Consider the following 13239-nt stretch of genomic DNA (forward strand, 5'->3'; position numbering starts at 1 on the left):
TTTTAATTTTTTTTTTTCATTTTTGATCCTTTGGAATAAAATTTCATTTCAGTTAATATAATTGTTGTTTCTGCAGTTTTTATGATTTGGGTTTTTTTGTGTTATGAGATTTTTTATATTTTTATCATATCGTTGTATAATTTCTGGTTTTTGCTGTTTTTTCCCTTGATTTTTAACTTTAAGTTTTTGATTTTTTTATAAGTTTTTACAAACTATGTCAAGACGTATTAATTATATTTACATTTTTTTTTATTTTTTCACAATATTCACAATTAAGAGAATTTTTATTCAGAGTTTTTAACTACTTTAATTTACACCAAATGGATACCATCAAATTGAAAACAAAAAACTTTAAGTTATCAAAACTTTCACATTTCCAAGATTTCTAAAAAAAACTAAGTTGAGAAAATTTTAAAAATAGTGATAACTGTCTGAGTTCAGCAATCATTCAAATCAAATTTGTTAAAATTGTCAGTCAGACATGCTCAAAATCCATCCAAACCCCGGAGCTCACATAGCGTTGTTTTTTTTTTCGTCGCTCGTTCGTTTCAAAGTAACCGAATCCTAGCATTTCCCCGGAATGGCGGATCCTAACAACGGACACACGCTAAAAATTTCTATTGAAATTTCTGGTTTTGCTGTTGGTATTTTTCGTTGTCTGGTAGGTATTAGCTAGCTAGAGCTAGATGTAGCAGCTACATAGCTAGTAACGAGTAGATTGATACCAACATGCTCCAGTAGTGTGCACATTCATTCATTCGTACATACTTCGCTTATCCAGGTGAATTTGGGGGCAAACATTCCATTTCACACGCTGCTGCACTGAATCCTTCCTTTCACTAAGCTAAGCTGGTTTCAAATTTCGTGTCCGTAAACTGCAGTCCCGTAACAGGGGCAAAATTCAGCTACCCATTCTCGATTTCAGCCTTCCTGTTTAATCGTCGGCAAAAACCAAAGGATTTCGAGCAGGTTTTCAGAAGATTTAATTTTCGACAATTGTGGAAAAATGTACGTTATTATTTGGAAATGGAAACCAGATGCTTGTTGAAAATTGATCGTCTGGGTGAGAAAAATCCTAAAGTTTTATAAATGCTTCACTTCCCTAGAAAACGGTTTAAGATCGGGTCGGGTGGTTCCACCAGTTTTCCTTTTTAAAACACAGCTCTTCGAAAGAACAACCCAAGTCTTTCAAACGAATGCTTTAAAGCACTCCACCAAACCCAGGATATTCCGGGATGGAAAGAAAAGTTGACAATGGCGATGACATGTGATGACGCTAACCAGTTTGCCAATTGTTGAACTTCAAATCAACCAACCTAACTAACCGAGAGATGAGAGAACTCAAGCTGGAGGAATTTGGCCATCCGGTCCGGGTGAGCTAAGTTGGGCCATCAGACAAGTGGGTAATTGCCTGTCTGTCAGTGGGAAAGCAAATGAAGCGTGCTACACGAGTTTGAGTGCGAAACTTATTCCCCGCTAGTGCTTCCATTTTGATAAACTCGTAGAAAAAAAAACTTCAATCTCCAACTTCATAAAAGAGATGAGGCTGGAGGCTGGAGGCTGAACATGTCTATAATCAAGGAAAAAATATGAAAAAGATATTCACTGAAAATTTAACTTTGTTCACAGAAAGTGATATTTCAAATTAGTTTACTCAAGAACATTTCCGTTTTTATTTACCATGGCCGTAGGAACGGGGGAGGGATTTGGGTTACAAAAATGATAAAAATATTTTTGTCTAGGAACTTACCACACCGCGGCATTCTTCCCTTTTCCCATGGTAAAAATAACAAAAATGAAAAATATAATAAAAGGACGAAGATTTGAAAAAATTACTTAAAAAATGTAAGATTTTACAGTTCTGCCAGTTTTGTCATTTTCAGTTGATTTTATCAATTAGCAAATCTGTAAGTTTTGTATTTTTTTCTAAATATGGTGGGTTTTATATTAGTTGATTTTGTCAATTTTTACAGTATGAACAGTATTCCGATTGTTTATTTTGGCAAATTGACAATTTGTCTTCAAAATATTCAAAGCCTCAAAATATGAACCGTTTCAAATAAAGTAATTTCAAAACAAAATAAAAAGTATGTATTAATAATTTTATAAATTTTGAAAATCTTGTTAGATTTGTTATTCTTTCTAACTCAGTTGATTTGGCCTGGAATTCTGTTGATTTAGTGAAATTCGCCGAATATGTTTCTTTGTTTATTTTCGGATTTTTTTCTATCGTTTTCAATTTGGATGTTTTTGATAATTTTAAAATTTGCAAAGATTTTGAAAATATTTAAAAGTTTAGGTAGTTCATCCAATAGTTTGGGAAACTTGTAAAAATTTTAAATTTTTAACAATTTTTAAAATTTTACATTTTATGATAATTTAGCCGATTTAGTAAATTTGTATAATTTCGACATTAAGTTTGACAGTTATTATCCCACCACTACCAACTAAATCGAACAAAATGATGTACCTACTAGATTGTCGAAAGAATAGGATCTGGTCTTCTCTGTACCATCTCGGATCTCGTTTATTACGAAAATTACGAAATTGGTTGAAATACACACGAAAAGAAAAATCCTTGGTAGGTATTCATGAAGCTTTCCGCCCGCTTGTCGGGAAGCAACTGGTGGCTCTTGAAATCCAAAACAGTGGGGCTGCTGGAACAGTTCACTACTGTGGTGAAAACTGGTTTTGGTTCACTGGGTTCCTTCATTTCTATATCCAAAAGTTTAAAATAAACGCATGCGCGTTAACGTTACCCGATGAATTTTAAATGAATTCTTCCGGTGTAAAATCCGTACTGAGCTAACCGTTATTTTGTCTGCTTGGACAGAGCAAACATTCAAATTTGAAAATCTAAAACAATACTTCGATAAATCATTTGCTAAACATTTCATGTACCTTTCCGAAATCCCCTTCGAACCGGCTTTTGCAACTTCCTCGAAAGTAGCTCCAGCGAATGTCGTTAGTCAGTTAGTAGCATGCAAAACTTTTTGAAAGTGAACTTAATGGAATTTCAGCGAAGAATAATTTACAGATCTTAGAGCAAATTCAGCAAACTATAATTTCGCAGAATTTTGAGCAAATTTTCAACACAGAATCTGTGTCACAGAACACAGAAATTTCGAAATATTCACAGGTTTTACAAAATTTAAATATTTAGGACGTCACATAATTTTTGGGTAAAATCACAAAAAGTCAGATTTTTTTCCTCAAAACACAGAATTTTTTTCTGTAACCTTGCATTACACGTGTGTCTCTATTTAGCAAGCTTGTCGCTTAGCAACACTGACTACAAAATCTGTAGGACTTGAAAAAGCCAAAATGTCAACTGTGAATTATAGTTGTTGTACTTCCGCAGATTATTTTACGAAAGTAAAGGGTGATACGGTCAAAATTTGGTCAAGGGAAAACGCGTGTAATTGGTGAAGTCGTTTATTTAAAAAATAAAATAAAAAAAAATAAAATTTCTTCTTCAAGTTTAATTAGTATAAAACTCAGAATGACACGAATGCCACGAAGATGGTAAAGTGTCACTAATAAAACTTAATATTAATAATAAAACTCAGGAAAAATATTCAGTTAGGCTTCCGCTTTTCCAAATCCGAATTGCCGGGCCTAACGCTTGACCCCTGCCATCAGATTTTGTACAGCCATCTTGTCCACCTTCTTCGCCGCAGAAAGCCAGTTTGCTTTGAACTGCTGCTCGTCCTTAGCAGTTTTTTGGTCTTCTTTAGGTTCCGCTTGACAATAGCCCAGTATTTCTCAAGTGGGCGGAGCTCTGGCGTGTTGGGAGGGTTCTTGTCCTTGGGAACCACCTGCACGTTGTTGGCGGCGTACCACTCCATGGCCTTTTTACCGTAATGGCAAAATGCCAAATCCGGCCAAAACAGTACGGAACAACCGTGTTTCTTCGGAAAAGGCAGCAGACGTTTATTCAAACAGTCTTTCACGTAAATTTCTTGGTTTACAGTCCCGGAACCTATGAAAATGCTGCTTTTCAAGCCACAGGTACAGATGGCTTGCCAAACCAGATATTTCTTCGCGAACTTTGACAGTTTCATGTGCTTGAAAATATCTGCTACCTTTCCCCTTCCTTTTGCCGTATAAAACTCCTGTCCCGGAAGCTGCTTGTAGTCGGCTTTGACGTAGGTTTTGTCGTCCATTACCACGCAGTCAAACTTCGTCAGCATCGTCGTGTACAGCCTACGGGATCGCGCTTTGGCCGTCGTATTTTGTTTATCATCGCGATTTGGAGTCACTGACTTCTTGTAAGTCGATAGTCATGCTCGTATTTCGGCTCGATGCACGGTTGTAGACGATACACCCAGCTTATTTGCGGCATCTCGGAGAGAGAGGTTAGAGTTTCGCTTGAAACTACCGGCAACTTTCTTTGTCGTCTCAGCGGCTTCCGGTTTTCGATTTCCCCCCGATCCAGACTTCTTGGCTGTCGACAAACGTTCCCCAAACACTTTAATTACATTTGTAACGGTTGATTTGGCAACATTTAGCGATTTTGCCAGCTTTGCGTGCGAGTAGGTCGGATTTTCGCGATGCTCTTCTTCCTTGGACGGCATTTTGACAACTGAAGAGTGAATTCCAAAATCAAAATAGGAGCAACATCCCAGCTAACATGAAATCGTAATTGAAATGATAATCCAAATCGAATATTAAGACATTTTCAATAATCATCATAAACAAGTCGGTATTGAGTGATTTTCTATCATTCATTTACGACAAGCTTTGCCCAAAAATAATTCAATCGGATAACAGTTTAATCAATTCGTAAATATGCCTTCAAAAAGTAGAGAATATGCTAATTCGACATTAACGATTTGAGTGAACTGATTTACGATAAATGGGCGGTCCTTCAATTGACGCTCTCTCCGGTGACCGGTTCGCAAAAAGAAAATCTCACCTATAGAGCTATAGCGTGGTCTATATCAACTGATGGGTTGGTATCGTGGTAAGATACCAGACTGCGAACTCGGAGGACTGAAGTTCAAATCTCGGTCGAGGAAATTTTTTTTTTCGTTTATTTTGCTTTTTGTTGGAAAACCGAATCGTTGGAATCTTGTCATTGTAGATATATCGCCTCCACTTTTGTAGCTATATGCTATTTTGGTAAGTTTAATACAATCTTTTTATCTGGTATATTTGTTTGGATAATTCTGTTGTTCCTGCGTTATACCCTCATAAATGTTTGCTGGGATTCTACACACCCACACACCTTCAAAATGAGGGGTGTTCAGGGCTGTTCTCTCAATTTGTATCAAATTAATGTCTTCTACAAAGTTTTAGCCAGGGAAATTTCCTATTAAATTATGTTATTTACATATGGAGTTAGAATGTGAAAACAGTTATAAGTATGATTTGGCCTTTGAAAAAACTATTTAAAAAGGTAAAAAAATCTTCAAAAATAATAAAATGTTTTAGACTCCCCGATGAATTATTTAAAATTTTGGCCCAAATAAAAGGGGAAAGTCCCAGCTTTCGAATGGTGCTTATTTTCGAAAAGTAAAGTTTTCTCCCTGAGACACCGTGTTTTGCATAACTATCGTCCAATATTTTTCAATTGGGCGAAGTTCTGATGTGTTGGGAGAGTTCTTATCCTTCTTGGGCACAACTAGAATGTAGTTAGCGGCTTACCACTCCATGGCCTTTTTTCACAATGGAAGGATGCCAAATCCGGCCAAAACAGCACAGACAAGTCATGTTTCTTCAGGAAAGGCAGCTTTTGAAGACACGTAATTTACGTAAATTTCCTCGTTGACGGTCCCGACTGCAACGAAAATGTCGCTGTACAAGCCCTAGGTATAGATAGCTTCCCAAACGAGATATTTCTTGGAAAACTTTTATAGTTTAATATGCTTGAAAATGTCTGCCAGTCTGATTTGGCGTGTGTTTCGTCGTCCATTACCACGCAATCAAACTTTGTCTACAATGTCGTATACAGCTTCCGAGTTTTTGCCGTAAGGTTTTGCTTTTCATTGCGATTAGCACTCACTACTTTCTTAGAGCAAGTTCACTGGTGTTGGGGAAAAGTGGTAGAAATTTTGACATTTTGAAAATTTTACCATGAAAAAATGTTTTCAAGATCTTGGGGTGTTGTGTTTTTTTACAACACTGTTTCCATTTCAGCCGTATGTGATAGAAATATTGCTATTTTTGCATCACAGCATGCGAAAATACAACACGTGTTGTAAAAAAACTAGAAGGCCTCATATCTTGAAAATGTTTTTGCATGGCAAAATTTTCAAAATGTGCCGTAAGTGTCGAAATTTCAACCACTTTTTCCCAACACCAGTGAACTTGGTCTTATAATTCGATAGTCCGGATCGTTTTAAGCTTCATGTAGGGTTGTAGAAGATATTCCCAACTTATTGGCGACATTCCGAACGGAGAGAGTAGAGTTCGCTCGAAAGTGCTAGCCACTCTTCTGTTCGTCACTGCGGTTCTCGGATTTTGATTTCCCCCAGATCCCGGCTTCCTAGTTGTTAACAAACGTTCCCCGAACATTTTTAATACTTTGGTGACGGTTGATTTGGCAACATTCAACGATTTTAAAATCGTGCGTGTAGTTTGGATTTTCACGACGCATGTACAAAATTCTGACTCGTAGCTCCTCTTGCTTGGACGCCATTTTTAAAACTAAAGACCAAATGTCGAAAGCCAAATAGAAGCATCATTCTACGCATAGGACCTACACAATGGGGGATGTTTAGGTTTTTTATTACATGTAACATTGCAGTTGACCAATGATTTTGATGGGCTTTCCTAATGCAGTTTTCGCTTGAATATCGGTTTGATGCAAAGATGGTGAACGAAGTTCCTGCTTCGAGAAGACAGTGATGTCGAACGCTGTATCAAACTAAATAAGTAACATCACTCCGTCGATGGTGACATTCAGGAGCTTTCTCAATGCTGCACTGCTTCCACGGGTAGTAGCAAAAACTTCATTGACTTTAGGCTTGAATTTTTCCTTCAGTTTCTTGCTTTTGGCAGAAGGCCTCGCCGAAAAATAGAAGCGCTGTTGAATTTGGGTGATGGTTTTGCATTAGTGCAAGTGGGATGCAGCTAAAATTTCACCCAACTTTTGACAGATCTTACGGGGCTTTCTTAAGGAGAGAAAACTTTTCGATTCCATCGCCCATTGCATTAGCCTTTCTTTTTGTTCGCCTACTAGTCGGGTGGTAATAATTGTTTTGGCTTTAAATCCGGCTGGAGAACAGTCAAGAATCTCATCATTCGAGCGTTTTTAGCAATCAACTCGATGAAGTCGAATAGAAGGATCAAATTTCAACTCCTGTTGTCAACACTCAAGGCCGAGATAAGGCTTATTTGATCAACTCACTCACTCAACTCGAAGAGCCTCAAGTTTGTATGTGATTTTGACACCGATTGTAACCAGTCATAGGAAAAAAAATCATTTTTTTTGGAAAGTCAGTTGCTTCCTGACCGGATGTCCGTGAGTTCCATTCCAAGAATAAACATCGATCACAGTTGTACCGAATAAGTTTTTCAATGACTGTCCGCCAATTGCATCGTTGATATAGATAATTCGCGAATGACATAAAGATAAAAAAAACTCTCTGATTTATAATTGAATGTATAAGTCTTCTTAAAATTTGGTTTTCCGAGAATAGGTTTTTTTTTAATTAACGAGATGAAAAAAATGTTGAAAATGTTGCAGAGGTTTTAGAAATCTTTATGCTGGAACCTCAACTAAAGTCGTCCACATTTAATAAAATCGATATTTACATCAAGTATCTTGTCAAAGCTCAGCTGTTCACCATCCTCAAGAAGAAGAGGCCTGCCTGTTCAAATTACTACATTTAGAAGAGGATCCACGCTTTTAATTACCAACCATCAGCCCAGATCGGGGGATTCTTGGCATCCATCTGAACGGTCCGGTGTGAATGAGCCCACCCAGCTCAGCCGGTAATAAAACCCGGGTTCGGTAATAATTTCCACTACCCATGTTAATTGGGAGTTCATTGTGCTTGAAGAAAGGACAAATTTCACGTCCTCCTCACAGCAGCGCAACACCAGAGTCAGAGTCCAAAACGGTTTATCCGTGTTGCGAAACTCAAACATTCGGGAGTTGACAGATCACAACTGACGATTTAATATCCTACCCTTTTCATGTTTCGCCTTTTTTCGTTTTGTTTTTTAACTGGCGTACCGCGCTTGGTCGAGTCCTTCTTGTGGATCAGATAAATGATGTTTTTTTTTTGTTGTAGGTACACTTTGTCTGTTTTCGTACTCGAACCGGCTCGTTTCTCTCCTTCATTCATTTTAACTACCCAGGACGCATGTTAATTTTTTTTTTGTCTTCGTAGGCTGGCCGGTGCGTGGGTGTTAAATTAAAAAGCCTATATAAACATTGCCACCCGTCAAGGTTAAGGAGAGGAAAGGATGCTTTTCCCATTATCTGCATAAGAATTTGTTTCAGAAAAGGCCATTATTTTAATAAGGGCCTTAGATTAAAAACATTCATGTTGTTCCTACCAGTTTTTCTCTCCCTTTTCAGACCGAAGCTGAAAAATGCACTGAGCGTTAGCAATGAATCCTAATGAAGATTAATATCAATGAGAATAACGCTTATCCACAAAAGAAATGGGGGAAGGAGTTGCTTAAATAAAAGTCACGTGCTCGAATTCAGATAAGATTTACGATATTTGAAAAATTTGATTGAAATGACAAAAAACAAAAATTACATGAAAAAGTTAAAATTATAAAAAAAAAAACACAAACTTGACAAAAATGTAAAAAAAACGAAAAAGACCAAAGGAACAAAAATTACATTAAAAAAAATTACAAAACTGACTAGATTCACAAAATAACATGCAAGATGAAAATATCGAAACTGACACAATAACGAAAATCACAAAACGACGAAAACGTGCAAATTAAAAAAAATACAAATAAGACAAAAATAACGAAAATTTAAAAAAAAAGACAAATGCAACAAAAGTGAATTTAAACGATAACACAGCCAAAAATGGCATATGAAAAAAAAAATTACAACACAGACACAATCACAAAAATGAAAGAAAATTGAATAAAAATTGACAAAAGCAACAAAAGTGAATTTAAACAATAACACAGACAAAAATAGCATATGAAAAAAAAATTACAACACAGACATAATCACAAAAATGAAAGAATTTGAAAAAAAAATTACAGAAAGGACATAATTGACAAAAACTACTATGAAAGAAGTTTGTATAGTTTTTGCTTTGATGTCATTTTCGTTATGTTTAGTCATTTTCTACCATTTTGGTCGTTTTTTTTTTTGCTTTTGTAATTTCCAGTTTTCGAAATTTTGGAAATTTGACAAAAATAAACTTAAAAAAACAAATACAATAAAAATTAAAAAACTATACAAAAATGACAATAAATGGTTAAAATCAAATTTTGGAAACACAAATCACAAAATTGACAAAATGATCAAAAAAGGCATATAAACCAAAATATGCAAATGCCAACAATCATAAAAATTTTAAAATGATAAAAATAACAAAAAAATACATAAAATTACAAGAAATAAAAAAAAACTACAACTGACAAAAATTATAAAATTTAAAAAAAAACGAAATATAAAAGTTACAAACAATAGAAATGACAAAGCGACAAAAACAACAAGCATTACGAAAAAGATAAAAGTAGACATCAAAAATGACAAACATGAAATAAAAAACAAAGAACTGCAAAAATGGAAATAAGTATATCCAAAACGAAAAAAATGTCACAAAATTACAAAAAACTACAAAAATTTTATAAATTAAAAAAATAACATCAGTGACAAAATATACCAAACTTCAAAAATGGCAAAAACGACCAAAATTTAAAAAAAATACGAAATCGACAAAAATGACAAGAATAACAAATATGACGACAATGACAAAAATAATGAAATTGACAAAAATGTTAATGATAACAAAAAAAAAAAAACAAAAATCACAAAAATTACAAAACATGACTAAAATGACAATGCATGACAAAAAAAGAAAAAAATAAAAGAAATTACGAAATTTATATACATAATAACAATGAATTATAAAAATGACAAAAGTCACAAAAAAGTAAAAAAAAAGACAAAAACGAGAAAAATGACAAAACTTTCACTTAGGGGAGATAAGAGCATAAGGGCCACCTAAAGGAAAACGCTTATTTAATCATACAAAACACTTTTAATAAGTGAGTTGCATCACTGGATCGTGTTCAGGTACTAAAGAAGTTAATTTCGTATCCGGTTGAAAATTTTAAAAGTTGATAATAACGTTAAAAAATACCAACAAAATTGGTAAGTCATCTTAACTCGACTTTGAGAAATTCTTACTTCCGAAAACCAAACCTCTCTATTTTTAAAAATGGCTTATTCCACCCCCAAATGTTCACAAACAACTGCAATATAACATCCACCAGTAAGAACCCCAAAAAATCTCCTGCCCCTAAAAAATCATTGAACTTTGCCGTTCAATGGAACACACGAGGATTAACATGCCGACTCCCAGACACTAAATTACTCATGAAGAGATTTTCCCCGCAAGTTTTGTCCATTCAGGACATTCTCTGCAACTCTTCAGTACCGCAAAATCTCATCAAGGGTTATCAGCTGCACATCTCCACCAACCCAAGCTCCCGACAAGGCGCCGGCCTTGCAATTAAAAATGGAATCCCCTACGATCTGATCAATATTAACTCCACATTGAATGTTGTCGTTGTCAAGCTACACTACCCGTTCAACATTACTGCTGTGTCTCTCTATATCCCACCTCAAACAACCTACTCAGATTTCACTGAAAAGATCGACGACTTACTCCCACAAATTCCAACACCATTTATTATCATGTCTGACCCAAATGCCCACTCTCTGTCTTGGGGCAGTTCGCACACATCTAGAAAGGGATCTTATTTAGAAAATCTTGCCATAGTCCACAACCTAACCATCTTGAACAACTCTCAACCCACCCGCCTAGACCCTTCCACAGGTAACATGTCCGCCCTGGACCTCACAATGGTCGCATGGGAGCTTGGTCTAAAATTTTGCTGGAATGTCCTCGATGACTGCCATGGCAGCGACCATTTTCCCATCCAAATCAAAATCCAACATCCTACCCCGCAAAACACCACCAGGCCTCGATGGAAGTACGATAATGCCGATTGGCTTGGTTATCAACTTGATGTTGACAGCCTCCTGTCCACTCATAACCCTGCTTGCGTTCAAACTTTTTCCACAATTATACTAAAATCTGCAGAAAAACACATCCCTCGCACTAGTGGTATGCCCGGGAAAACCGCCGTCCCCTGGTGGACTCCCGAGGTTAGAGATGCCATCAAAATACGGCGGAAAAGACTACGCGCTCTTAAACGTATTCCCAACGATGACCCTCGAAAAGAAACTGCTCTTGCTGACTTCAAAATCGCTCAGTCCTGTTCGAAACGAGCAATAAAGGACGCTAAAATCGCAAGCTGGCAGAAATTTACCGAAGAAGTACACCCAAATACCCCCTCCAATGTACTTTGGGCACAAATCAAGACCCTCAGCGGGGACTCCCGTAAAAACCCCTACCATATTCTCCTTAACAACAAGTACACAAATGATCCTTCTACCCTAGCCAATTCCTTTTGCGACCTCTTTTCCTCAGTCTCAGCCTCACCTAACACTCCCTTACCCGACTTCCCCTCCACACCCAGTCATATTAACTCCGACTACAATAGCCCTTTTACTCTCGACGAACTGGAGTCATCTCTAAGAAAAGTGAAGGGCCTATCCGCCGGCCCAGACGAAATAGGATACCCTTTATTAAAAAACCTATCACTACTTGGTAAACAATGTTTCCTCAACATCTTAAACCAGATTTGGTCGGAAGGCAAACTCCCCGACAGCTGGAAGATTGGATTAGTAATACCCATACCCAAACCGAAGCAAAACCTACACCTGATCGATTATTATCGCCCAATCACCCTCCTTGATTGCCCCGGAAAAATCCTGGAAAGGATGATAAACAGACGTCTGCAAGCCATCCTGGAAAAACGAAAACTTCTAGGCTCCAGACAGTTTGCTTTTCGGACCGGGAGGTCGTCGATACATCGGCGATAATTAACCAACTGGTCAAATGGGACCTGGGTGGTAGGATACTCCAGTACATTAAAGAATTTCTCACTAACCGATCCATTCAAGTGCTCATAAACGGAGCACGCTCAACCATCAAACCAATCCTCGGAGGAGTGCCTCAAGGCTCTGTCATCGCTCCCACTCTCTTTCTAATCGCGATTAACTCGCTGTTTCACGCTACCCCTTATAACATCGAAACATTAGTGTACGCTGATGACATACTCCTAATCTCCACCTCTCCCTTTGCCAGAATGGCTCGTAGAAGACTGCAATCAGCCGTAAATTCTATTGCCGAATGGGCCCCGACCGTCGGGTTTCAGTTTTCTCCCTCCAAGTCATCCCTCCTTCACCTTGGCCCAAATAGAAGAAAACTCAAAAAAATACCTCCGATAACAATGCTAAACCAAACCATCCCATTGGTGCACTACACCCGAATCTTAGGAGTATGGGTTGACGATCGTCTAAACTTTAAATGTCACATGAATCAAACAAGGAAAAACGCCATTAAAAAACTCAATATTCTCCGCATTCTAACCAACAAGACCAGTTTTGCCCATCGAGACTCCCTCTTTCGATTCCTCCACGGCTGGCTTATTCCCACTATCCTCTACGGCCTAGGGTTCACCAGCATGGCAATGGATGAAGTCATCAAAAGGCTGGAACCCCTTTATAACGACTGTATCCGGACAATTTGTGCCGCCTTTTGTACCAGTCCTATAGACTCTCTAATGGCCGAAAGTGGGCAACTTCCTTTCAAATTCCTTGTCGCTAAACACCTTTCCTCCAAAGCTATTCGTTCTCTCTCCTATCAATGTCCCCCAGACTCCCCATTGGTCTCAAGAACCAACTCACTACTTATGGAACTTACGGGAATTACCCTCCCATCCATCTGCTCAAGAGAAGGGCTGAAAATCAAATTTTGGAACGACCCTACACCTAACATTGATCTGTCCCTGAAACATAAAATCAAAGCTGGCTGCCCCCCAGCCATTGTCTTGCCCTACTTCCGTCAACTGGTTGAAGAAAAATATCAAGAACTGTCACACATTTATACCGACGGCTCTAAGACCATAAATGGTAATGTCGGATGTGGGATTCACCACAACAGTATCTCT

General features: G+C 37.4%; 1 protein-coding gene across 1 annotated transcript; it reads left to right on the plus strand.

Annotated features, from left to right (window-relative positions):
- The first annotated feature begins 1331 nt into the window (after nt 1-1331).
- On the plus strand, nt 1332-12742 carry LOC129754010 (uncharacterized). Its single transcript, XM_055749865.1, has 4 exons — nt 1332-1373; nt 10571-11834; nt 12191-12437; nt 12667-12742. The coding sequence occupies exons 1-4, from the start codon at nt 1332-1334 to the stop codon at nt 12740-12742; spliced, it is 1629 nt and encodes a 542-aa protein (XP_055605840.1).
- Nucleotides 12743-13239: the final 497 nt, after the last annotated feature.

This window comes from Uranotaenia lowii, chromosome 3 (genome assembly GCF_029784155.1).
Source record: "Uranotaenia lowii strain MFRU-FL chromosome 3, ASM2978415v1, whole genome shotgun sequence".
Lineage (NCBI taxonomy): Eukaryota > Metazoa > Arthropoda > Insecta > Diptera > Culicidae > Uranotaenia > Uranotaenia lowii.